The following is a 22,641-nucleotide window of genomic DNA, read 5'->3' on the forward strand; positions in this document are numbered from 1 at the left end:
ATGCTAAAAGTTATGATTACTCAAAGTTAGGGCAGAGAATATGGAAAACACTGTTTTGACCAAATAAACAGTAAAATTGCAGGAATTAACTATACAAATTGGAAAGGGTTAAGTCCATATTTATATTTTTCCCTTATAGAAAATTGAAAGAGCTTCAAATATAATTTTAAATCACCTTAATACTATTTTTTTTTATAATTAGTTATGAATTTTTAAAATTTGACTAAAAATCTGAAATTTACCACTGAATAGTAACCCAATAAACAAATTTTAAATTCTCAATTTACGAGCTTATTTCATGAACCGCTTGAACCATAATATATCCAAATGTATACTAAAAAGAGTTTAAGGAAGGATGTTTCACTATTTCTATGTGATGAGTGTAACATCTAAAATTTTAGACCTAGAGACGTAAGAAATAGCTTGAAATAGACAGGTTACTAGATTACAGTTGACAAAAGTCTTAGAAGTTTTTTGAAATGATAAGAAAGATTCTCAAGAACTAAGTTACAAAAAGAAAGTTTTCTGAAAATAAGGGACAAAAAAATTAAAGGCTATAGTGGAGTCTCGGGGGCTGAGTAAGATAAACAAGGATGAATATGTGCCAAAAGGTAAAATACTATTTTTATGTTGGCAAAAGAAATCATTTTTCTAAGAGCAAATTTAATTTTATATTTTATAAATACATATACATATATTAATTATTAATGAATTATATTTTTATATATTATTTATTATGTTGGAAAAAATATTATTAACAAATTTATTACTTCAAATAAAAATATAAATTAAAATTTATCTTTTATATAATTATTATATTAATTTATATTTTTTAGTAATTTGAACATAAAAAAAATTATTTCTGATAACAATTTTTTAAATACTCCCGCTCTATCAAAAATTACTTTTTTCCCAAAATTTATTTTTTTTAAAATCCAATCCGAAAATAACTTTTGTTTTTTTTTTTTTAATGAGCTATCATTTTGTCTGACCCAGCACTGCAAGTACTACATTGAAACATCGGATTGGGAGGTTCAAGAATCCTCTTGGACGGACTGCCCCTGCTTTATGCTCTCACCTCACGAAACAAGTTCGCATGCCCTCCCGAGGGCTGATGCTTATTAGTTCCAATAATTTTTCATAAACAGAAGGGTGAAATCAAGCGCTGCAGTCCATCCGAGATCGACAAACATCCGACAGTACGCTCGTTATTCTGTTCGGCAATTGCCATGGAGAGCTCGGGCAAAGATGAGGCAACTTTATTTCTCGACCGGACTTCGCGAATCACCAGAGGGAAAAGGATGACAAAGCTGCTTGACGAGGAAATTGAAGAGGATGAGTTGTTCTGGAATCAGGATGCTCTTAAAGAGGTGACTGTCCTTCTGCCATTTTTATTTATATATCTTTGTTTTTTCAATTTTAACGCGGAATCGTTGTTTCAACATCAAGCATGGTTAGTATAGAGGCAATGGAAGGGGAAATTTACAAAATTTCCCTCATTTTATCTCCCGGATTGCAATGTCAAGATTATAGAAGCAAAGCTTGCTGTTGGAGATCTAGTTGGTTTGAGCCGCCGTTCCTTGCTTCTTTTTTATGTTTAGTAATGAAGCTCGTCTTTTTGCGATGAAGGGGGGCTGTTACTATATTTAGTGACAGGAGTATGAAGCTAGTTTTGTGTGGTTGAGATTTTCGCTTTTCAGATTATTTTCTTCTTCTAATTGTTGGGACTGAAAATGTTATTTTCTATAAACGTTTTATATGTTACTAATTTTTAACACGTCATTGATATTCTTAGTCTTAATTTTTGAAAGAAGGGGCACTAGCTAAGGTGATCTGCTGCAGGCTTACTTGTAAATGTGTTTTGCAGGAAGCCAATGATGATAACTATGAAGAGGAGCCAGAAGTTGCTGATGAATTTGATAGCGATTTTGATGATGATGTGAGTTACTTACAAGTTCCTGTCTGTGATTATGTGCTAAAATTATTATTTTATTGCAGCTCAATTATACAAAGAGATACTTTGTGTAATGCTCATATTTTATTAATGTAGCTGTTTTGATTGCCGTATATGATATTTAGTGCTGGTAATGAATTTTAACTGTCCTCAGGAGCCTGAGCCTGATGAAGAAGGTGAAAATGATGCTGTTGAAAGGTAAATCTTTTTCCCTCCATCCAAACTTGTGATTTTCATATTTTTGTGTGGTGATATGCTAATCTACCTAAAGTTGAGTTTTCTTATAGGTTGCCAAAGAAGAAGCGATTAATATTCCCAGGGAAGAGATTGCCTAAGAAGAAGAAGAAGAAAGTCCTGTCTAAATTGGAAACTGCTACTGATGATGATAAACCAGCTGAACAGTCCACGGCAGAGGAGCATCATGATGTACCAGATGATGGAGGGGAGAGAATGATAAGGAAGTCCACTAGAACTTCAGTAATAGTTAGGCAAGCTGAGAGAGATGCAATACGTGCAGCCCTTCAAGCAACAATGAAAGTCAGTCATATTCTTAACCTTCATACTTGCCATACACGCATGAGAACACGCCCATTATTCATTTAGTAGCTATGTGAGAGTTTAATTCCTTTTCTGAATTGTGCTACTTCCTTCTTTCATTTACATAAGCCGTAATGATCCAGTGGTGTTTTCCGCCCTTTTTTTTTTTTTTTTTGGGTGGACTTGGTGAACTGGTATGATATCTTGCTGCAAATCTTTCTGAAGAGAGATTTTAGTGCATCCAAATGCAAAATAGAAGTATGGTGTTCAAATATAGAGGGAAGAAAATTCAAATATTGAAACCTTGAAAGGTATTTCCTCAAAGAGTGAGTACACGTCACATCACATCACATATACTCGAATATTTAAGAGAATGCTGTCCAGTGTAAGTGTTCTTCAAGTTTCCAGAAAAGTGTATTTGAATGTACACAATTATAGTCAACTATGTTTTAGACAAGAAATGAACATTTTTAAAAACAAGGCATAACGTAGCTGAATACATTGGACTACACTTGAATGCGTTTCAGACAAATTTAAACCTTCAGAAATAGGAATCCTTATACTAGACAATTTCATTAAACTTCCTTGAAGTTTGCTTAGAGATGTAGTCAACTATGGTCATTTACAAAGACTCATGCGCGAGTGTATCTCAAAAATATAGTTGACTGCCTTTCAGACAGAGAACAACCCAATGAAATACAAACTCTTGCTCCATAATACAAAGCCCACACTGAATATATTTCGGGCAGCAAGAATGAGAACTAACATATTTGTTTACATAAGCGAAATCTGTCGTTACATTCTAGATAATTTGGTTGTTGAAGCACGTGATTATGAACTTAACACGTCATCTCCGTTTGCTTCAAGATGCTCAATTTAAATGAGGACTTTTTTTCTCATTAAACTAAATGATTATTTGTTTTTCTTCCAATTGTTTTGTTGATTAATTTCTTGGGCTGAAGATGATTTGTTGTTTTCCTTGTCAGCCAATCAAAAGAAAAAAGGAAGGTGAAGAGAAGAAAATGACACAAGAGGAAATGCTTCTGGAAGCTGCTCAAACAGGTTTGACCCGTAACACTAGAACTGTTGATTGTTTAAAAGTTGTTAAGTTGCGAGTCCTTATAATTTCAATTGAACTAATTTTACTTTGCAGAGATCATGAACTTAAGAAATTTGGAGCGTGTTTTAGCTAGAGAGGAAGAAGTTAAGAGAAGAGCAATTGTACATAAAGCTGTCTACAATGGCCCACAGTGTCGATACATATCAAAAGATGGTAAGAAATTTTTAATGCATGATGATATTGTCTTTAGAGAGTGCATTTTATGTCCAATGGATTTGGTGACATTTACTTGTGTTATTTTGCCTGAAAACCTGTTTCAGGTTGTTCATTTTTAGAATTCAGCAAGGGGTTGTCATTTCAGTCTGAAATATCCACAAAATCTGTACCTTGTGAGTTCATCTTATGCTCCACTAGCAGTTTGGATCTTCACAATAGCATTTGGGTACATTCGTGTAATAGAACATGTGAATGCAATTCCTTGATCTATGAAGTGATTGTTGGCAAATTAGGATCGCAGCTTGTGACAGAAACTGCTGACATCATTGCTTTTTATCATCCTTGTTTCTTTTGAAATGTTCTTATCCTGTGCTTTTGTATTTGTTGCTTTCATCAGTGATAAAATTTTTCTTTGTACCAGAAAACGTATCTTTGCTTATGTATGGGGAAAATTATGTCAAGGACTAAACTTGCAAAATTTTTTCATTCCCAAGTACCTCAAAAACTTATTATGGCCCTTCTATGCAAAAACATATAATGTGTGCCGACCAAATTGCCTTTGTATTAAATAATAAAAATCGTAGTTGTAAATCCTCAAAGTATGAGCATTGAATAATAGAAATGTTAGTTGTAAATTTCTGTTGGCTTAGAGTTAAATAGTGGAATTGTCACGTCAATTTATTTTTTGAGTGGTGAGTACCTGGAGCATGATTGTTAAATATTGGAAGTGCAAGTTGTAAATATTTGCATTCTTAAAAAAAATGATGAAGGCCTATTCAGTATTTAAAAGTTAGTGCTAACTCCATTATTTAACGCTAGGGCAAAAAATTTTTATAACTACGACCTCCATTATTTGACACTTATACTTAGAGAATCTATAACTACCTGGTCACTTCCGTTATTTAAACCAAGGGCAATTTGGTCTTCACCATTTTTCTGCAGAGAAGGACCATGTGCTTTCATAGTAATTTCACATATTTGGGTCCTTGAGAATTAAAGATTTGTAGATTTGGCCCTGAAGCATAATTTTCCCCATGTCTTTAGGAGCTACTTAGATGATCTTTTTGTTGCAAAGAATCCCTCGGGAATGCTGACTAAATTTTAGATACTTTTTTCCCCCAAATTTCTTCTAGTCTTGATAATTCATTATAAGAAATAATGCAATGCTATCAAGACCCGAACAGTCTATTTTTCTATAGCAAACTAACAACTCCTTCAGAATCCTCACTGGTTGTCATACTTTTATACTGACCTTGAAATGTTCAATGTGGGAACAACTTTGATAAATTCTATATGTAACCTTTTCTGTTGATTTGAGCAAAGGATGAACTAATTTACTGTTATTTTTTCATCCTTTTTTATTCATTTGATCTTCCTATATTACTTTTCAGATCCGGAGAAATCTGTTTGTGCAATTACAGGTTTGCCTGCCAAGTAAGTGATCATGTACCAATTTGATATTTCCAGTTTCATTGTTCTTCCTATTTGAGATGTAAGAGGAACGCGTGAGAGATTTTGTTGTTGTGTGATTGTTGCTTCTAGATCCAGCTGAAATGGTTTGGAGGATTGAGGATTTGGAAGTCAGAATTTTGGTATTTGTGGGGAATCTCCAGTAGAGACCTTCCTCATTAGTTACGTTTTATTTTGCTTCTTTTTTTTTTCCCCCCTTTTTTAATATGGTGGTCATGAGAAATAGTAACTATGGAAGTGGATACATATTAGCGCACAAGAATACTTTGAAAGGCTATAATTTTGTACATAGGAATGTCTTAGCCTGATTCTTGATAGCATTGATCGAGGACCTGTTATGTGCTTCAATTTAATTAAATGGGAGCAGAGTTTAGAAAAAATAAATAAGAAACAGAGGAGAGCTAGAGTATAATAATTAGAATATTTGCATTTGCTTGTGATTTGAATGTCAAAACTAATTATAATTATGATTCTTCCGCTTATGACTGCCATCACTATAACTTAACCGAAGATCTTGGAAGACTCGTCTTTTTTAATAGCCATCTTATCACTTGTTCTTAATGCATTGCCATTGGAAAAATGTAGGTACTGTGATCCGCAGACCGGCCTGCCTTATGCAACGCCTGATGCTTTTAAAATAATTCGTCAACGGTATGTATATTCTTGATTACATAATACTTAATGAGTTAATGTTCTCAATGGTGTCTTGGGCCACTCCTTAAGGCCCAATGCACAGTTTGATGCTTCATTTTATTTGTTCAATTTTTTTTTTGTCTCTAATTACATGGGATTAGGATAGGTTTAGATTTAGTATTTTCATTGTCCTTTGTGGAGGTAACCAGAACAGCATGTATAGTTCAGCCTCTACACAGTTAAGAGAAGTCCGAGAAATTTCATTATGCATGTTAACCTCAATTAGCTGTAATATTATCTGTAAATATTTGTAGTTATAATTAATGAAGAAATATATTGGTTATAATTTATGAAGAAATATCTTTTGTACTGTCTGTACAGGCTTTGTACTAGCCTTTTGTCATTCCTTTTAGCACATTATATATACAGGGATGAATGTAATATAATCATCCTTTGCACTTTTTACAATATTCTGAGTGTCTTAATTTTTCCTCAATTCGATCTTTGTTTTACATTGTTCATTTACTTTGTTATTCTTTTCCAGTTATCCAATTTAGATGGACAAGTATTGTCCTGATCCCCAACATTTAGGGTTAATGATGAAGTGTCAACATTAGCGATTAAGGGAATTCACGTTAGGGATTTTGAGATTAAGGAGAGAAAAATATCGTGCAATTAATAGAGTACTTTAGCTTGTTAGAAAGCTGATTTTGTTTTCCCTTTTGATATACTAAAATTTTCATTTGATCAGGGTCAATGGTATCTTTTGTTTAAGACATGAGATTCACAAAATGATGTGATAGCTGAACATATATATGTTTGTGAAGCCAATAAATTTCGTTGTAGGTTCCCCCTTGTGTTATTTAATTGACTTGTCCAGAGAAATGTGACCTCTAAAGGCAGTCTAAATATGTTCTCATTGATTTATTTTCATTTAGTACACTGGATAATCTGGCTGGAAATAAATACAAGGACACTGTTCTTTACATCTAGTTTCTGTAATACTTTTTTTCAATAATATCTTTTTGAGAAAATGACAAAAAAAAGTTGGAAATTACTAAATACCAAATAAAGAATGTCAACAAAAATTTGTTCTCATTTACAAATTCAGTATTGTCTAAACCAAATAACATGTTGTTACCAAACCTGATTTGGAATTTAGTAATTTCCAGCTTTTTTTGGTTGTCATTTTCCTTATCTTTTTCTTAATGTATTTTTTCCTCTACATCTAGTTTATGTTTCCTTAAAAAAAAAAAAAAAAAAAGAAACCGAGTGGGAGAGTGGTTTATTCCTCAATTTCGAGGATGTCTGATCATCCTCTTCTTTTTCTCTTTATTTCTGTAAACTTTTTTCTACAAGAGTTATATTTTGGCTGTAAAATTAAATACTTAAGCTTTGAAGTCAAAGCCAATAGGCAGAAATGTAACATTCTGTGAATGTGATAACACAGTGGGCTCTTGCTCCACATTAACATCTGTTGTGGCAGATGTTCTGAATCGCACAATTAAATTGCCTTTATGCAGAACTTTGAATGAAAATTCTGGCGCTAGAAAAGAAATGAACATGGGGTGCTTACACGATGCAATTTCTGGAAAAGGTTTTTTGGGTAAGCAAAAGCGATCAATAATGCCAAATAAAAATGGAGATTCTTTTCATCATTCAGCATACTTTCGTAGATTTCTTGTTCCAGAAGATGAAGAATCTGACTAGCTGCTTTGGTAAGTAATTTTTTTTCTTATGATTCAATTATTAATTGTAATTTTTATTATCTGCTTTCTTCTGAACTATCATGACCCAACTCATTTTTTCCTTTTATTTTTCCTTTTGTGTGAATGAGTAGGATATCTTGCCTTACCTGTTTGTACCTTTGTGCATTGCTTTCTCTTCTCATCCGCTAGTTTTTTGGTCTTTCCGAAAAGAAAAACGTCGGACTATGACCAGGTGCATGGACTCATCGGCTTAGAAGCTAAGATAGCTAGCAAACCTTCAAACTAGCTGTTTTACCCCACCGCATTGCAGGGGTTGGCTCAATTTGCAAATTACAGGATCAAACCACGTTGACATATGGTTTGAGTGTATTTCTGGGTTCAGTGTTCCAAAACTTCGCTGCTAGACCCATAACAGACATTTCACAAGAAAGTGAAAGAAAGGATGTCGGTGCTAAGGGTTATCCTTCGGTTCTCATATAGTCATCCTATGTAAAGACCTGAGAGAAACATTCGGAAAAATCCTGGAATCAGGAATGTGTTACTGAATCTTGACTTACACAGAATTATGTTAAATCAACATCTATTTCTGCAGCCTCACCACTACTTGTACTGATAACTCTAAAAATGGAAAAAGAGAAAACAAGAGCTTGGACATTACAAATTAGTCCATTAAAGCACATAGTAAAATGACTAATACGTACTGTTTGAATAATTGGATTGCTGACGAGGTCTGATCACAATATTTAACTTTTTTATGGTGTAATCGCAAGGCTTAAAACTTATTTTGATCTTGCCAAGAGCATGATGTTATCTTGAGTTTGCATCAAATTTTTCTGGTACTGAGCTACCCTTTTGTTTATTGGTGGTTCTAGTTATACAAATGCGGAGGAATGGGATTTACATTTACTTTAGCATGTCTGATGTGGCCCATCTCTCTATCTCCATCACTACAAAATTCCCTGTACTGCAACATTGAACTCAAGTGGGCATTTCATACGGCAAAATCTTGGCTCCTGCGGCTACGGGAAATTGAGATGTGAAGCAGCATCCCTACAATATGGTGATGTTGGATAAACCTGTCCTAGTTGGAATCTGGGTGGCTAAAATGATAATATGAAAAGAGTTGGCTGAATAATGTGAGACTTTGCTTTACGCAAAAGGAATCAAGGATCTCACTAATTGAGCTTCTTTCGGAGGGATGTAAAAGAAATTCTGAGCTTGATGGAAGTGTCAATATTCTGTAAATATTGTTATCCTTCATCTTCCCCACTTGTAATTTTATAATGCCACTCGTTTAGTCATGGCAAGATGTTTTTTTGTTTTGTTTTGTGCTCTTTTAAGATCATTCATTCAGTCATGTGACCTGTTCTGTCTTGAACCTTTTCCCCGGGTGTGTATCTCTCTCTCTCTCTCTATCTCTGTGTGTGCGCGTGTGCGTGTGTGTGATATTAAACATTCCTTTTTGGTTCTTAGATGATTAAAATCTTATTTCTCGTCATAATCGTTGTGATTTTTTTGAGTATCCGGAATCAATAGTCTAGATCATTGAACTGCGATTGATCCGGGCATCCTTTATCACTGTCACTTCTACTTTTTGGTACTCCCCCTTATTTAAACAAACTTTGGAGAGAGACAATTTTTGTTTAATATTGTAAAATTGAACTATTATTATGGAGAAATAAGGAATTAGTTGTCCTTTATCTGTTGTGACTTGTTTAATTAATGCAAAATAAGTTTTTTCATTTGCAAATTTGTTTCGTGAGTTTCAAAGCATAACAATATTACTTATTATTATTAAAACTATTAGCTATCAATGTTACTATTTTCACAGTCCATATTAATGTTTTAATGGCAGAGAATAACTCATACTAGGCAAATTTTCAATTAGCCCCTTCTGAAAGAATTTAATTTCTCTTCATAAGATTTTGAAACTTTCAGTTCTTTTGACCAAAATGACATTAAATGTTATAGGTAAAAATACAATTATACTCTTGTATTATTATTATTTTTTAAAAATATCAACCTTGCCAGAGCTCTGGCCTCCAAACCTTCAGATCTCTGGCCTTTGGCTGTCAGAGCTCCTATTGCCAAAGAATTTTTTTTTTTTAAAATGAGGTGGCTTGGGGACAGTTTTGAACTTATGACCTTTTGGCACACCAACAAGATTATAACTATCAATCTATCCAATCTATTTAATTATACAATACAAAAAAAATATATATGACAAAACAAATACAAGTGTCCAAATGAATCAAATAAGGCAATTCACAACATATATTAGGCGATTTGCAAGAGGTATACAAAAATTCACAACTCCATTTGAGGCCTTGTGAAGAGAAAAATTAAATGTCAATGTTTGCATGAACAACTGAAATTAGATGATTTACATCACAAATTAGGCTATTTATAAGATATATATAGGAATTTACAACTTCATTTGAAGTTCTATGAAGAGAAAAATTAGATATTTAGAGTTGCATAAATAACTCGAATAAGATGATTTACAACACAAATTAGGCAATTTTATTTCTTTTATCGTGGATCCATTGCTCTAATGATTGAAGCAATTTTATTTCTTTTATTGCTTGCAATTTATAATTTTATATACGTAATTTTTTCCTAGTCAATTTTTATTGTGTTGGATTGAAATTAACTGGGTTGTTGAGCCACAACCTAAGCTTGACAACTAAAATAGTAAGGATAAATTTTATTAATATGATTGGCTCTATACCCACAGGATCCGTCTTAACCATCAGTTATACAAGCTTAATTAAAAAGTGGATAGCACTAATTTGCATCGTGAGTCCTTTTATTTTAGTTGTTCAAACAACTCTTAATACTTGAATCATTAGAGCAAGATAATGAAATTTGCATTGTAAAATTATGACAAGCATAATTGAAATTTATCAAAAAAAGAAATATGTATATAAAATTATAAATTGCAAGCAATAAAAGAAATAAAATTACTTTAATAATTAGAGCGAGAGATCCACAATAAAAGAAATAAAAGTGACTAATTTGTGTTGTAAATCATTTTATTTGAGATGTTCATGCAACTCTTAACATTTAATTTTTCTCTTCGCAGAATCTCAAATGAAGTTGTAAATTCCCACACACATATTGTAAATAACCTAATTTGTGTTGTAAATTACCTAATTTTAGTTGTTCATGCACCTCTTGATATTTAATTTTTCTTTCCATAGAACTTCAAATGGAGTTGTGAATTTTTGTATACCTCTTGCAAATCGCCTAATATGTGTTGTGAATTGCCATTATTTGAGTTGTTCATTCATACTTGGATACTTGTATTTGTTTTGTTATATATATAATTAAATAGATCCAATGGCTTGGTGATTACAATATTTTTGATATTCCAAGGAATTATGGATTCAAATCCTCCTTTGGCCACTTTATTTTTAAAAAGAAATTCTTTGGCCAGAGGAGCTTCCGCCAACAGTAGCTGGGGCTTCGGCAACCGGCCACCGGAGCTCGGTGAGGTTGATATATTTTTTTAAAAAATTAATGCAAAATTATAATTGTATTTTCCCTTGTAATATTTAATTTCATTTTGGTTGAAGGGGTTAAAATAAAATTTTCAAATCTTATGGGGGCTGTTGGAAACTAAATTGCTTCAGAGGGGACTAACTGAAAATTTTTCATAATATTACTATGATTTTAAATTTTTGAGGTAGCTTTACACCTAGAAACACCTCCAGGTGTTCAATGCTTGAGTAATACTTAACAATTATTGTACTAATAATTTGTTTGATTTTATGAATTTAAATAAAATCAAAATCAACCAAATTACAAATTATATATAAATGCAAGCAAATAATCATGGGTTGTTTTCATATTAATAATAAATAAATTTTATTTTTGAAAAACTTATTTTTCTTTTATTATGTATTTTGTGGCAATTTACATTTTATTTAATTAGCATCTTCACAAACTTTAACTAACTAATTTATGAATACACTAATGCTTATAATTGAGAATAGGGTTAATATGCATCCAACACTTCAAAATATTTTTTTGGATACATCCAGCATCGTGAAATATTTTTTGGTGCATCCAACACCTCAGAGTATTGATTAGGTGCGTCTAACACCCAAAAATATTTTTTGATACATCCAGCACCAAAGCAAAAAAAAAAAAAAAATTCAGGATTCTGGATGTACCTAAAAAATACTTTGACATGTTGGATACACTATAAAATATTTTGTGATGCTAGATACATCTAAAAAAATATTTAAAGGTGTTGGATGTGCCTTAGCTCTTGAGAATATAATGTAGACCCAATAAAAAGAAAATAAAAGTAGAGCATCGCTCAAAATCAAGTGGAATCACTAGGAGTGACGAACTAATTTTTTTATTTTTATTAAGTATTTTATCTAGTTTTTAATTAATTATCTTCAAGAATTTGTAAATAGTCTGAACCTAAATATAAATATAAATTGCTATACATGACAAAATGAACGCGGGCATGATGTATGCCTTTTCAGCCTTTTTCATCTGATGTCTGATTGAACGTCAAAAGTGGGATTTTTACCAAAATGCTATGAACAGTAAAATAAAATACCAAAATGCTACGGCACGAAAAGATATTACCAAAATGCTACACTTGAAATTCATCACCAGGAGATGAATTTATAAATTTCATCTCGCCCAAAACAAGCTCTTCAATAAAGTGGGAAAATTTGCAAATTCATCTGGTAGAGATGAATTTGTAAAGTTCATCTTTGAGTGATGAACTTCAGAAAAAGTATTTTTGTCTTTTTCTCCCCATTTCCATGCGTATAAGCATCCTTTCCCGTACGAATCTCTCAGAGCCACTTTTGTCTAAGTCAAAAAAGCAATTGAACTCTTTGCATGCGTCTGAAACTGAGAAGAATATTAAGTCATCTCATCTCCCTTGCCCATGAAGCTACAGTAGCATCGTGGCTTGCTATATATTTTGCATCTCCTCTTATGCCCATGAATGCGTCTGAATCGTCCGAGCTTTACTTATATATTTTGCATCTCCTCTTATGCCAGTAGCCCATGAATGCCTCTGAGTCCTCCGCATGTTGAGCTTGTGTTCCCACTTCATGTATTCAGACTTCTCTCTTCTCTCTCATCATCTTACTCTCTCGTTTTATTAGTTGCTCCAGCCTCCTCCGTTCCTTTGCTGTCTTGTTTCTCTACTCTCACTTCTAAACATTCGACACATACTTTTACTACTGCTGAGGGTATGTTATTTCTCTTGTGTATTTTTTATTTTGTCATTATAATATTTAATTTGATTTTCTTCTTTATTTTTTTATTTGATAAACTATTATTTTAAATCTCCAGGTGCTAAGTGGTGGGTTGAACAATTTCAAAAATCTATACTCTTAGGCGCCTCTTATTTTGCTGGTAAGAATCCTCTATTGTATAGTTTTAAGATCTCAAGATTTTGTTTTGATCTTTATTACCCATTTAGTCCTATTTATAAGGCACTTTTAGTATATTTCACACAGATTAAAAAACCGTTAAAATAATTTCACATCCACTATCTCATAATTTGATTATAAAAGTAACACTAATCAAGCACAAAAATGTATATTTTCATCAAGTATTTTTTTTTCAAGAGTCAGATCTGTTATGCATGAAAAGAATTAATGGCATAGGGGAAAAAAAAGAGAGTAGAAGAGGTTAATAACAAAAGGAATGAGTAGGGGATAGTGGAAAGGATGAATAGAGAGAGAGAAGAAGTGGAACATGCGGGAATAATAGCATAAGAAGAAGACAAAATTGAAGGACCTTTAGCACTGGATAAAGGAGTAAAGAAAATGTACCAATTGTGTAAATAACTTAATAAGGATAATTATGTATGTTTGTATTAAAAATTATATCAAGTGCCTTATATATAGGATCAAAATTTACACTCTCTCTGTCTTATAAATAAAACTAGAGGAGTATCTTTTACGTATATGATTTTTTTAAATGAATATATAAGAAAAAAATTCATAGCTTTAACTTTTTTTCCCATATTATTCCTTATTTGCTATCAATTTTAATAATTTTTTTGTTTTACTCGATCTTGATAGGTGTGTATTAAAGTAACTAACAATTAAAAAATTATTAAAATAAATGAAAAATTTTAGATATAAAAATAAATCTGAATAATTTTATTCATTTAATTATTTATTGTTTTAAAAAACCAAGGTTAAGAGAAATAATTATAAAAATTTAAATTGTATTTAATGAAATCAAGTAAAATATGTTTATTTACATTTAAACATATTTATAAAATATATATATATGGGGTAAAACAATTTATAAAATTAAAAGTAACAAAAGAGATGTTTGAAAACAAGAGAAAATTTCAATTAGAATAGAATAAAGACAGATAAAATTTAACTATTCGCTAAGGGTGTTCATGTAAATGAATAATTTCATTTCATTGTGTTTAAATATGTAAGATATTTTAGCTTAATAATAAATGATTTTGATTTGATTTCAATAAATTTTGTTATTATTGATAAGAAAAAGATTATAAATTTTTTTAGTACAAGTTAAGGAGATTATAAAAAAGATCTATTCAATGGAAGCATCATAAGAAAAAATGTAGGGATTTAGTTAAGGGTACTTTAATATTTTTAAATTTATATTTTAGTATTTGGCCCTTATAAATAATTATAATTTTTAAGATCCTTCTCAATAAATATTATTTTTCTAGGTCCTTCCCCCTAATTTTTTCTTAAAATAATATAATTTTTACCTATTTACTAAATATTTTGGATAAAATAATGAGAATAAAATATAATATAAAAGTAAATTTTTATTAATAAGAAAATAGGTGGCAATATTTTGTTAAACCTTTTTCATTAATAAAAATGAATATCATAAAAAATTTAATTTTTAAGAATCTATAGTATACACAGATTTGATATTACTTTTAAAACTATTAGAAATTTAATTAAAAGGTACAGAATGAATCAAAATAGAATTATAATACATATATATATATATGAATATTTTTTTTAGCACTAGACTTAAACCTATACGAACTATGCATAGGAAACGATGATTTCTGAGTCTTTCTATTTTCAAAGTTTTGTCTTCTCCCAGTTGTACTTAATTAATGATTATAATGCAATATTTAGGAAATAGAATGGATCATAGAAAGGAGTTCATATATATATATATATATATGCAAATGGACGAATTTATAATGGCCAAGCCGGTACAATATTTGAGTCCAACAACGTGAAAATAATCAAAGTTGATGAAAATATTACATTGGACAAATTGAAGCAAGTTATTGGACAAAAGTTACGACTTCCTCCCAGTCAAATGGTGACAAATCTAGTATATAGATATCCTACATGCATAAATCCACCACAATACCAAGCATGCAATTTGGAGGATGATGCAGATATAAAAGAAATGTGGCAAGTCAGAAGAAGATTTTCAACTCAATTGACATGTGCAGAATTGTATGCCAACATATGTAATTTTTTAGATTATGGTCATGTAGAATCACAACCAATGGATGATTGTGTAGGAAATACACTCCTGTTAAGTAGCAATGAGGTGAACATTATGGAACAAGGGTCCATGTTCAGCAATGACATGGAAAATTTTCAACCATTTGAACCACCCATAGATGGTGGCAACAATGGACCATCATGCTCTCTTCCTCAAATAGAAGACATTGTGGATGAATTTGAGGATGAAGATGAATATGATTCATATTTAGATGCTAGTAGTGGGAGTGATAATGATGACAACGATAATGAATATGATGATATGAACGAGCAGAATGAGCTTGCAACTGCTTTCTTATTGCAAATTCACGTCGAGTCAGCTAGAGCTCCTGAGTTTAGTGAATTAGATAATATTCTAAATGTTGGGGATAATGAAGAATTATATATTGGAAAAATGTTTAGCAATGTCCGTGTTCTAAGACGTGCAGTGAAGTTATACTCTGTTCGAGTTCATCATACATTTAGGGTTCACTATTCATGTAAAAAATATGAAGAATATCGTTGTATTAATTATGGACAAAATTGCAATTGGAGAGTAAGGGCTTGCAAGAAAGAAAGCAGAAACTTTTGGGAGATCACGAAATATGGGGGCCCTCACATATGCTTGAGTACATCATTAACTCTAGACCATCCAAAATTAGATGCTGATGTTATATCCTCTTGTATTGTGGTAATGGTAACTGACAAGCCAGATGTGAAAGTGTCACAAATTATTGAAAGGATGCAATCCATATTTGGTTACACTGTATCATATAGAAAAGCATGGAAAGCAAAACAGTTAGCAGTTGCGATTGCTTTTGGGAATTGGGAGATCTCATATTCCTTACTCCCGAAGTGGTTAGCCGCAGTTCAACACTTCATGCCTGGATCATGCATACATTTTTCAAATAAACAATGCCCTGAAGTTAGTACAAATGATCAACCAGTTGAAATGTTTCATCGTGTTTTTTGGGCATTCAAGCCATGCATAGATGCATTTCCTCACCTCAAGCCTATTGTACAAGTTGATGGAACATTCTTATATGGAAAATACAAGGGCACGTTGCTCATTATAGTGAAATTTGAAATTGTTTCTTAAAAGATGAATTTTTTATATTGATTTCTAGAAGATGAACTTCCATTACAAGTATGATGAAAGATATCGAATAAATTATTCTTTTGTGGATGAATTTTGGAAATTTTTCACTTGAAAATGAATTTCGCATATAACATTTTAGTAAATCTTCTTAAAGTATAACATTTTGATAAAATTTTTTTACTGTTTATAGGTCAACAGTAAAAAAGCTTGCATTCTTGGGAAGGATGATTGAGACGTATGGGTAAGGCAAAAATTTTTTTTTTTTAAATGTGTTATCAGTCTTGGGAAGAATGTATGATTTTAAAATTTTCTTTTTAATTTTAAAAAAATATTCAGATATTCATATGGAATGGAGGCAGAAGAGGACAGAATGGCTTAGGGGCTCTTAAAATTAATCTATCAAAGATGAACTTCTAAAATTCATCTCCACTAGATGAATTTGCAAATTTTCCCACTTTATTGAAGAACTCGTTTTGGGTAAGATAAAGTTTATAAATTCATCTTTTGGTGATGAATTTCAAGTGTAGCATTTCGGTAATATCTTTCCGCGCTGTAGCATTTTGGTATTTTATTTTACTGTTTATAGCATGTGGGTAAAAAAGCCCGTCAAAAGTAGACCTGACTTTAAGAAATTTCCTGCAATTTTATCATCAGCTCGAATCCAATTCAACATAAAAAGGTTTAAGATATGTCCTCTTATTTGTTAAAAAGAAATATTTCACATTTCGAACATGGATTCCACGCACAAATTCTAATTATGTTACATGGCTTTAAGTTAACGAAGTAAAAACTAGACTTGACTGGCAATGTCGTCTTCTGTGATAGCAATTTGTCATCTCTTGCATAAGGCCAGACTTAGCTTGCTGAAGAAAGGTCTCCTGAAATTCCTATTCATAAAAATGGCACCACAAAGTTCCCAGAATGAAGATAGTAATTCATCATCTTTGATTGCCATTTTCTTCAATAGGTCTCGTGTCTTTTGGGTCTGCACAACTCTTTATAAGTGGAGCCCTGCATAGATTAGGATTCCCAATATAACTTTGTGTGCCAAACCCTTTGGGAACCATGATCGAAAATATTAGTAAGCAAAATAGCAAAAGATTAGAAACAAAGGGGAAAGAAGTATCCATTATTACTGAAAGATAGGTCTGAAGGAAATATGATATAGACGTGAAAGATCACTATCTTTGATGAGGAAGTCAAGCATTTCTAATGACGACATGAAAAGATAAATTTTGGCATTAGCAGAAGCTTATTTTGCAGCTGAAGATTCTCCTGAAGTGGGAACCGGTTTTTTTTAGGCGATTTTATCTTTGACAGGGGAAAAGTGTTTTTCATGAAATATGACCTTCATCCACACACTTTACATTTTCAGTATTGGGTATCCCGTCTTTTCCCATCCTTGACAACTTAATTCCTAAAACAGTTTAGCACGTACAAAAAAAAAAAATGCCATCTTTAACAAGAGAGAGCCGTTTTTCATGATAGAAAAGACGTGATAACTAATGCTGTAAACAACTAGCATCAGATATGGTTTGAAATGATGAGGAATCAAAAAAGCAATACAACAACTACTAGAAAATTTATGTATATATAAGCACTGTATATTTACAGATCAAAGATGGAATTGCCTGAATCCCATGCTCAAGTAATTCATAAATAGGTTTTTGGAAGCTTCAGAATTATTGTTATTTTCCAAAACTTTTTATATTATTAGATTTTTTTTTTGTCGGCTTTATCATTAGATTGTTCATGTGAAATTATACAATAATTTTCTTTTGGGTTGAGGTACAAATTTGCCCCTAAAGTTTCCATTCAGAAGCATCTGGACACTCAAAAGTTTTCTTTGGATCTAATTTGCCATGAAAGTTTAAAATTGTATGAATATTGCCCCCTATTGTTAAAAATATCAACAGTTAACATTATTATTTTAACAGTCAACATAAGAATTTTAACAACAAGAGGCAATATTGTTATGATTTTAAATTTTTAAGACAAATTTGTTCTTAAAAATACTTTCAGGTGTCTAGTACTCCTAAGTAAAAACTTCTTGGACAAATTTGCATTTTAATCCTTTTCATTTTATAAAAGTAAAGCTCCAAACAGGAAAGAAAAGAAGGCAACAGAAAGTGGAACTTGCAAAGCGCAATTCAAGTAGTGTTTTGTTGCATCCCGGTTTTAGATGAAATGAAAAAGAATAATTGAAAAGAAGAAAATGAAGCTTAAAGCTAAAGAGTACTGAAATAGTTAATCAAATAATTATTAAAGGCTGTGGATATGCTTTTAATTAAGGCCACAAATTAACATTACTTAGTCCCATATTCTGCACTTTTTGCCCAACGTCCAATAAATTTTGTCTTTCTTGTTTCTCACATTGTCACCTAATCGAACAACCACGTACGTACTACTTATAGGAATGTGTCCAATTTTATAAGATAATTTATACTACAAAATAAACTTCAACTACTTCTCCCTCATTTACTTTCTTTTGCTTTCATTCTATACCTTCTCTAAGCAAATTAGTAAGCTCCAACTACTTCTCCCTCTCTTATGCTAGATGAATATGAATTACCGGCAATGGAAATCGACTGTACAATTATACCATTAAAAGTCATCTCATATTCACCTAATGTTTATCCCAAATGTGAAAGTTGCAGAGCATGTTGAGAATGGTAGAATTTAAAATATTCATATGATAATGTGAATGCCTCATTTTGTCTAGGCTCACTAAATAATAAACCAAAACAATAAAAAAATAATAAAAGAAAAAAATCCTCCTTAATTCTTGGTTGGAGGCTAAATTTAAAAAATCCACAATGTGGCAAATTTGAAAAAGAAAATCAATTAAAATGTTCCCCCTATAATTAATAGTAATAAAATAAGACATGGAATTACTTGATGATTGACCTCTAAATTATGAAATATGGGTTAGACACATTCAAGAGAAAAATAAAAAAATCAAAATCAAAATTCTTCATTTAAGGTGATTGGCTCCTCCATTTAAAAATATCTTTTTGAGCCATAATGGTGGAAAAAATAAAAAACGAAAATAAAAATAAAAATAAAAATCACAAATTAATGATGATTTGCTTAAACAGGAAAGGATATTATGAGTCACAATTGGAGGAAATTTAAAAAAAAATTTAAAAAAATTTAAAAAATCATAACTGAAGCCTATAAATATAATACTAAAGGTTGGATGATGACGGATAATTTTCTTTTAAAGTGAAAGGAGGCCAGAGAAAAAAAGCAAGTAGACACTACATTTTGTTATTTCACATCATCCTTCTAAATTGGTTTTTAATGACCTTGGGAGGGTCAGGGGTTTATCTGAAGTAGCCACCTGTTTGTTTTGGCAATGAACACGTCATTGAGATTGAGGCAAACAAAACTCTAAGCAAGAGCTGTGGTTCCTTTGTTCCATTATATTATTTTTTATCTTCACTAGATGTTCTCATGTGGCCATGCATGTTGACTCTTTTAACGATTTTCGTTGGATGACAATTTTGTTTTTCTTGTCTTTTGCTTCATTCTTATTTCTATTGTTTCCCTTTTATCCATCTTGTCGTTTCCTTTGCCTATCCCATTTTTATTTGTTCTTTTTTCCCTCCTTTTTTTTGTTTTTTGTTTTGTTTTATGATTTCTACTTCCTTCTTCTCGTCTTTGTTTTTATTCACTTTTTTTTATTTATTTTGTCTCATTTTGATTTGTTCTTGTCACACCTCACTTTATAACCCATTATAGGTCAATTGGAATCATTATAACATGTTTCGCAGTATTTCCGGATGAAAAATTTCAACTTTAAAATTTTACCTTTAATTCTGTCTGTATACTGTTCATTCAAAAATAGATCAACTTTAAAAATTTATAACTAATTCTAGAAAAATAACAACAAGGCGGTTCTAATTTTCACATGAAACTTGCTAAGGCTTCTATAGAGGCAAAATATTCATTGGACTTTATTCCATCCAGAAAAGCACCAGAAAAATCGACAAAGTGCACTGTTTATTTGGTCAATTTTTCAATTTTCAGTATTTTTGTCCAACTTTAGAAGGATATAACTCTTAGCAAAAAAAAATCCAAATTTGATGATTTACCACTTGATTTAAAGCTAAAAATGAGATCTATAAGCCTGTAAAATTTCATGCCCAAATTTTGACAATTGCTCATTATTTCATGTGCCATAAGTTTAGTTTTTTTTAGGGAGTTTTTATCCTCTAATTCTATTTCCTTTAATTCTTTGCTCTTTTTCCTTTACCCACATCCTTTTGTCATCATACCATTCAAATTTTCAACATTAGGGCATGTCGTATAAACATAATTTACATCACATTATCATTCATAATCCATTACAAATTAACATCAAACACATTAAAATATCACATAACTTTCCAAAATATGATGAGTTCCCTATTGCCTCTTCATCCCAACATTAATTCCTTACCTTTGCCATCGGATGAATTATTCCTTATTTGAGACATAATTTAACATAGGAGGATGAGATTTTTATGAAATCTCAGTAGTATTTGAATTACAATTATCATACAAATCAAGCAAGTTATCATGTGACATGTTATCATACCTCAAGACATAATCAACCACATAGAATCATGCTTAATGCCATGCTAAAAGAGGAACATCAACACTTCCACAATGATACAATTCAATGCATTTGGCCAAAGTATAAACCAATGTTATTTAACCAATCCATGCCACAACACAAGTTCCTCCATCTAAGCAAACAACAAATCACATTAAACAATCAAGATTAATAATCAAATTATAATTCAAAGCTACCTTTTTAATACTTGTCCAATTGGCTACTTCAAGAACAAAGCTTCCTCTTGGTTCCTCCTCATAATACCTATTAAACCAAGCATAAACATCGGTCACATTAATCCCTAAATCACTTAAACACAACTCTTAAACTTTAATTCAATAATTCCCCCCTTTTTCTTTAAATTTTTAACAAACTGATTCTTTTTTTAGAATCAATTATCCCATGACTCAATTCTACACAATTTTTTATGAGAAATCCAATGGTGCAATCAGACTTTTGAAATTCCCATTCCTTCCCTATGAACTCATCTTGGCCGAATATGGGGTTATAAGTTCCAAAAACTCCATTTTTTATTCCAATGATTTTAAACACTTTCCATCATCATACCCCTATACAAAAATATGTTTTAAAGCCATTGGAATCATTAAATCAAGCCAAAACAATTGGCTCCTACATGAACTTGGTTTGGCCGAACCTCCCCCCTATAACCTAACTTTGATTTTCTTCCAAAAACTCAACCATACACCACTTAATCTTGTTTATTTCACTTGATTATCAAGGTTTCTATCCTTCCCTAAGCATCATAAGGTCCAGCAAAACTTTGGTAGTATTTTCCTTAATTTTTCAAGCTAAAAACCTCAACTAAAACAGTGTAGAACTTAGGGATAAGGAGCCTCAGACATACCTTGATGTTTTAAAAACTGAGTGATTCCTTGCCCAAAACACTTGGAAATTTTGGTTGGTGGGTGCTGGAAGCAAAATGGCAGAACCTCCCCTTGTTCTTCTATTTTTCCAATATTTTTTTTGTATTTTCCAAGGGGGTATTTATAGAAAAATTCCATCTGCCCTTACCCCTCCATGTTTGGAAGAAATTGGACACTTCAAGGGGTGTATGTGGCAATCATCAAATGCTGGAAGCATCAGATTTAAAACAGGTGTCCATTCTCTAGATTTTTCCACACAATTATCCCTTAATTTTACATTTTATTTAATAAAAATAAAGGGAATTGGAAGCTGCACGAAATTGGGCCCTTACTAGTCTCAATGTGGGCTCCACAAATGGTTTGGTCTGGTCCAAAAAGCTAGCCCACAAACCAAATCACTATTTCAAATGAATTTGAAACTTCATCGGTTACTATTCACTAGTAACCTTTCATAATTTTTTCAGACCTCAAAAAATTTATTTCTCTTTATGATAATTCACCTTTTAATATGATGATATGATCTGGAAATTTTCAGAATTTTTTGACACCTCTAGGTATTTATTTTGAATTTTCTTCGATTAGGCATTTATCGGTAAGTCTGAGGGAAAATAAATTTTTTAAAATTAATTCCTGAGTGTCCAAGGCTAAAAATAATTTTATAAATTCAAATAAATATTTATGTGAATTATCCATCTTTCTCCCAAATTTATTGAAGCCTCCAACTACTTAAAATGATTTTTTTTCTTCAATCTCCTAATAATTTCCCGAAAAAACCTCTCTTTTTGAGAAATTCTGTAATAATTTTCTTTTACCAAAATTTTACCTTTCGAGCCTCAACCGAGTTTTCAAAACTTCAAATTTATACTTTTCCCATTTTTTGAAATTTTTCTAGAATTTTTCCGTTTTACCCTTCCTAGACCGATTATTATAAAAATGCTAGCCCGGACCTTATCAGGGTTTCACATCACAAGTTATTTCATCTCTCTATC

General features: G+C 31.6%; 2 protein-coding genes across 3 annotated transcripts; both read left to right on the forward strand.

The window, feature by feature from the left end:
* Positions 1-1,029: 1,029 nt before the first annotated feature.
* LOC114755734 (SWR1 complex subunit 2) lies at positions 1,030-8,962 on the forward strand. 2 transcript variants are annotated; one of them, XM_028944595.1, is made up of 11 exons: positions 1,031-1,370; positions 1,868-1,939; positions 2,109-2,152; positions 2,242-2,491; positions 3,478-3,553; positions 3,645-3,764; positions 3,872-3,940; positions 5,159-5,201; positions 5,823-5,888; positions 7,394-7,588; positions 8,452-8,962. In XM_028944595.1, the coding sequence occupies exons 1-10, from the start codon at positions 1,230-1,232 to the stop codon at positions 7,578-7,580; spliced, it is 1,068 nt and encodes a 355-aa protein (XP_028800428.1). In that variant the 5' UTR covers positions 1,031-1,229; the 3' UTR covers positions 7,581-7,588; positions 8,452-8,962. The 2 variants fall into 2 exon arrangements, with proteins under 2 accessions (XP_028800429.1, XP_028800428.1); XM_028944596.1 differs by lacking the exon at positions 3,872-3,940 and having other exon boundaries at positions 1,030-1,370.
* A 6,129-nt stretch (positions 8,963-15,091) lies between these two features.
* Positions 15,092-16,168, forward strand: LOC114755713 (uncharacterized). Its single transcript, XM_028944580.1, has one exon. It carries the CDS (start codon positions 15,092-15,094, stop codon positions 16,166-16,168), a length of 1,077 nt encoding a protein of 358 aa, XP_028800413.1.
* The last annotated feature ends 6,473 nt before the right edge of the window (positions 16,169-22,641 follow it).

The sequence above is a fragment of the Neltuma alba genome, unplaced genomic scaffold (genome assembly GCF_004799145.2).
Source record: "Neltuma alba isolate B1F8T4 unplaced genomic scaffold, ASM479914v2 tig00010324_pilon, whole genome shotgun sequence".
Classification (NCBI taxonomy): Eukaryota; Viridiplantae; Streptophyta; class Magnoliopsida; order Fabales; family Fabaceae; genus Neltuma; species Neltuma alba.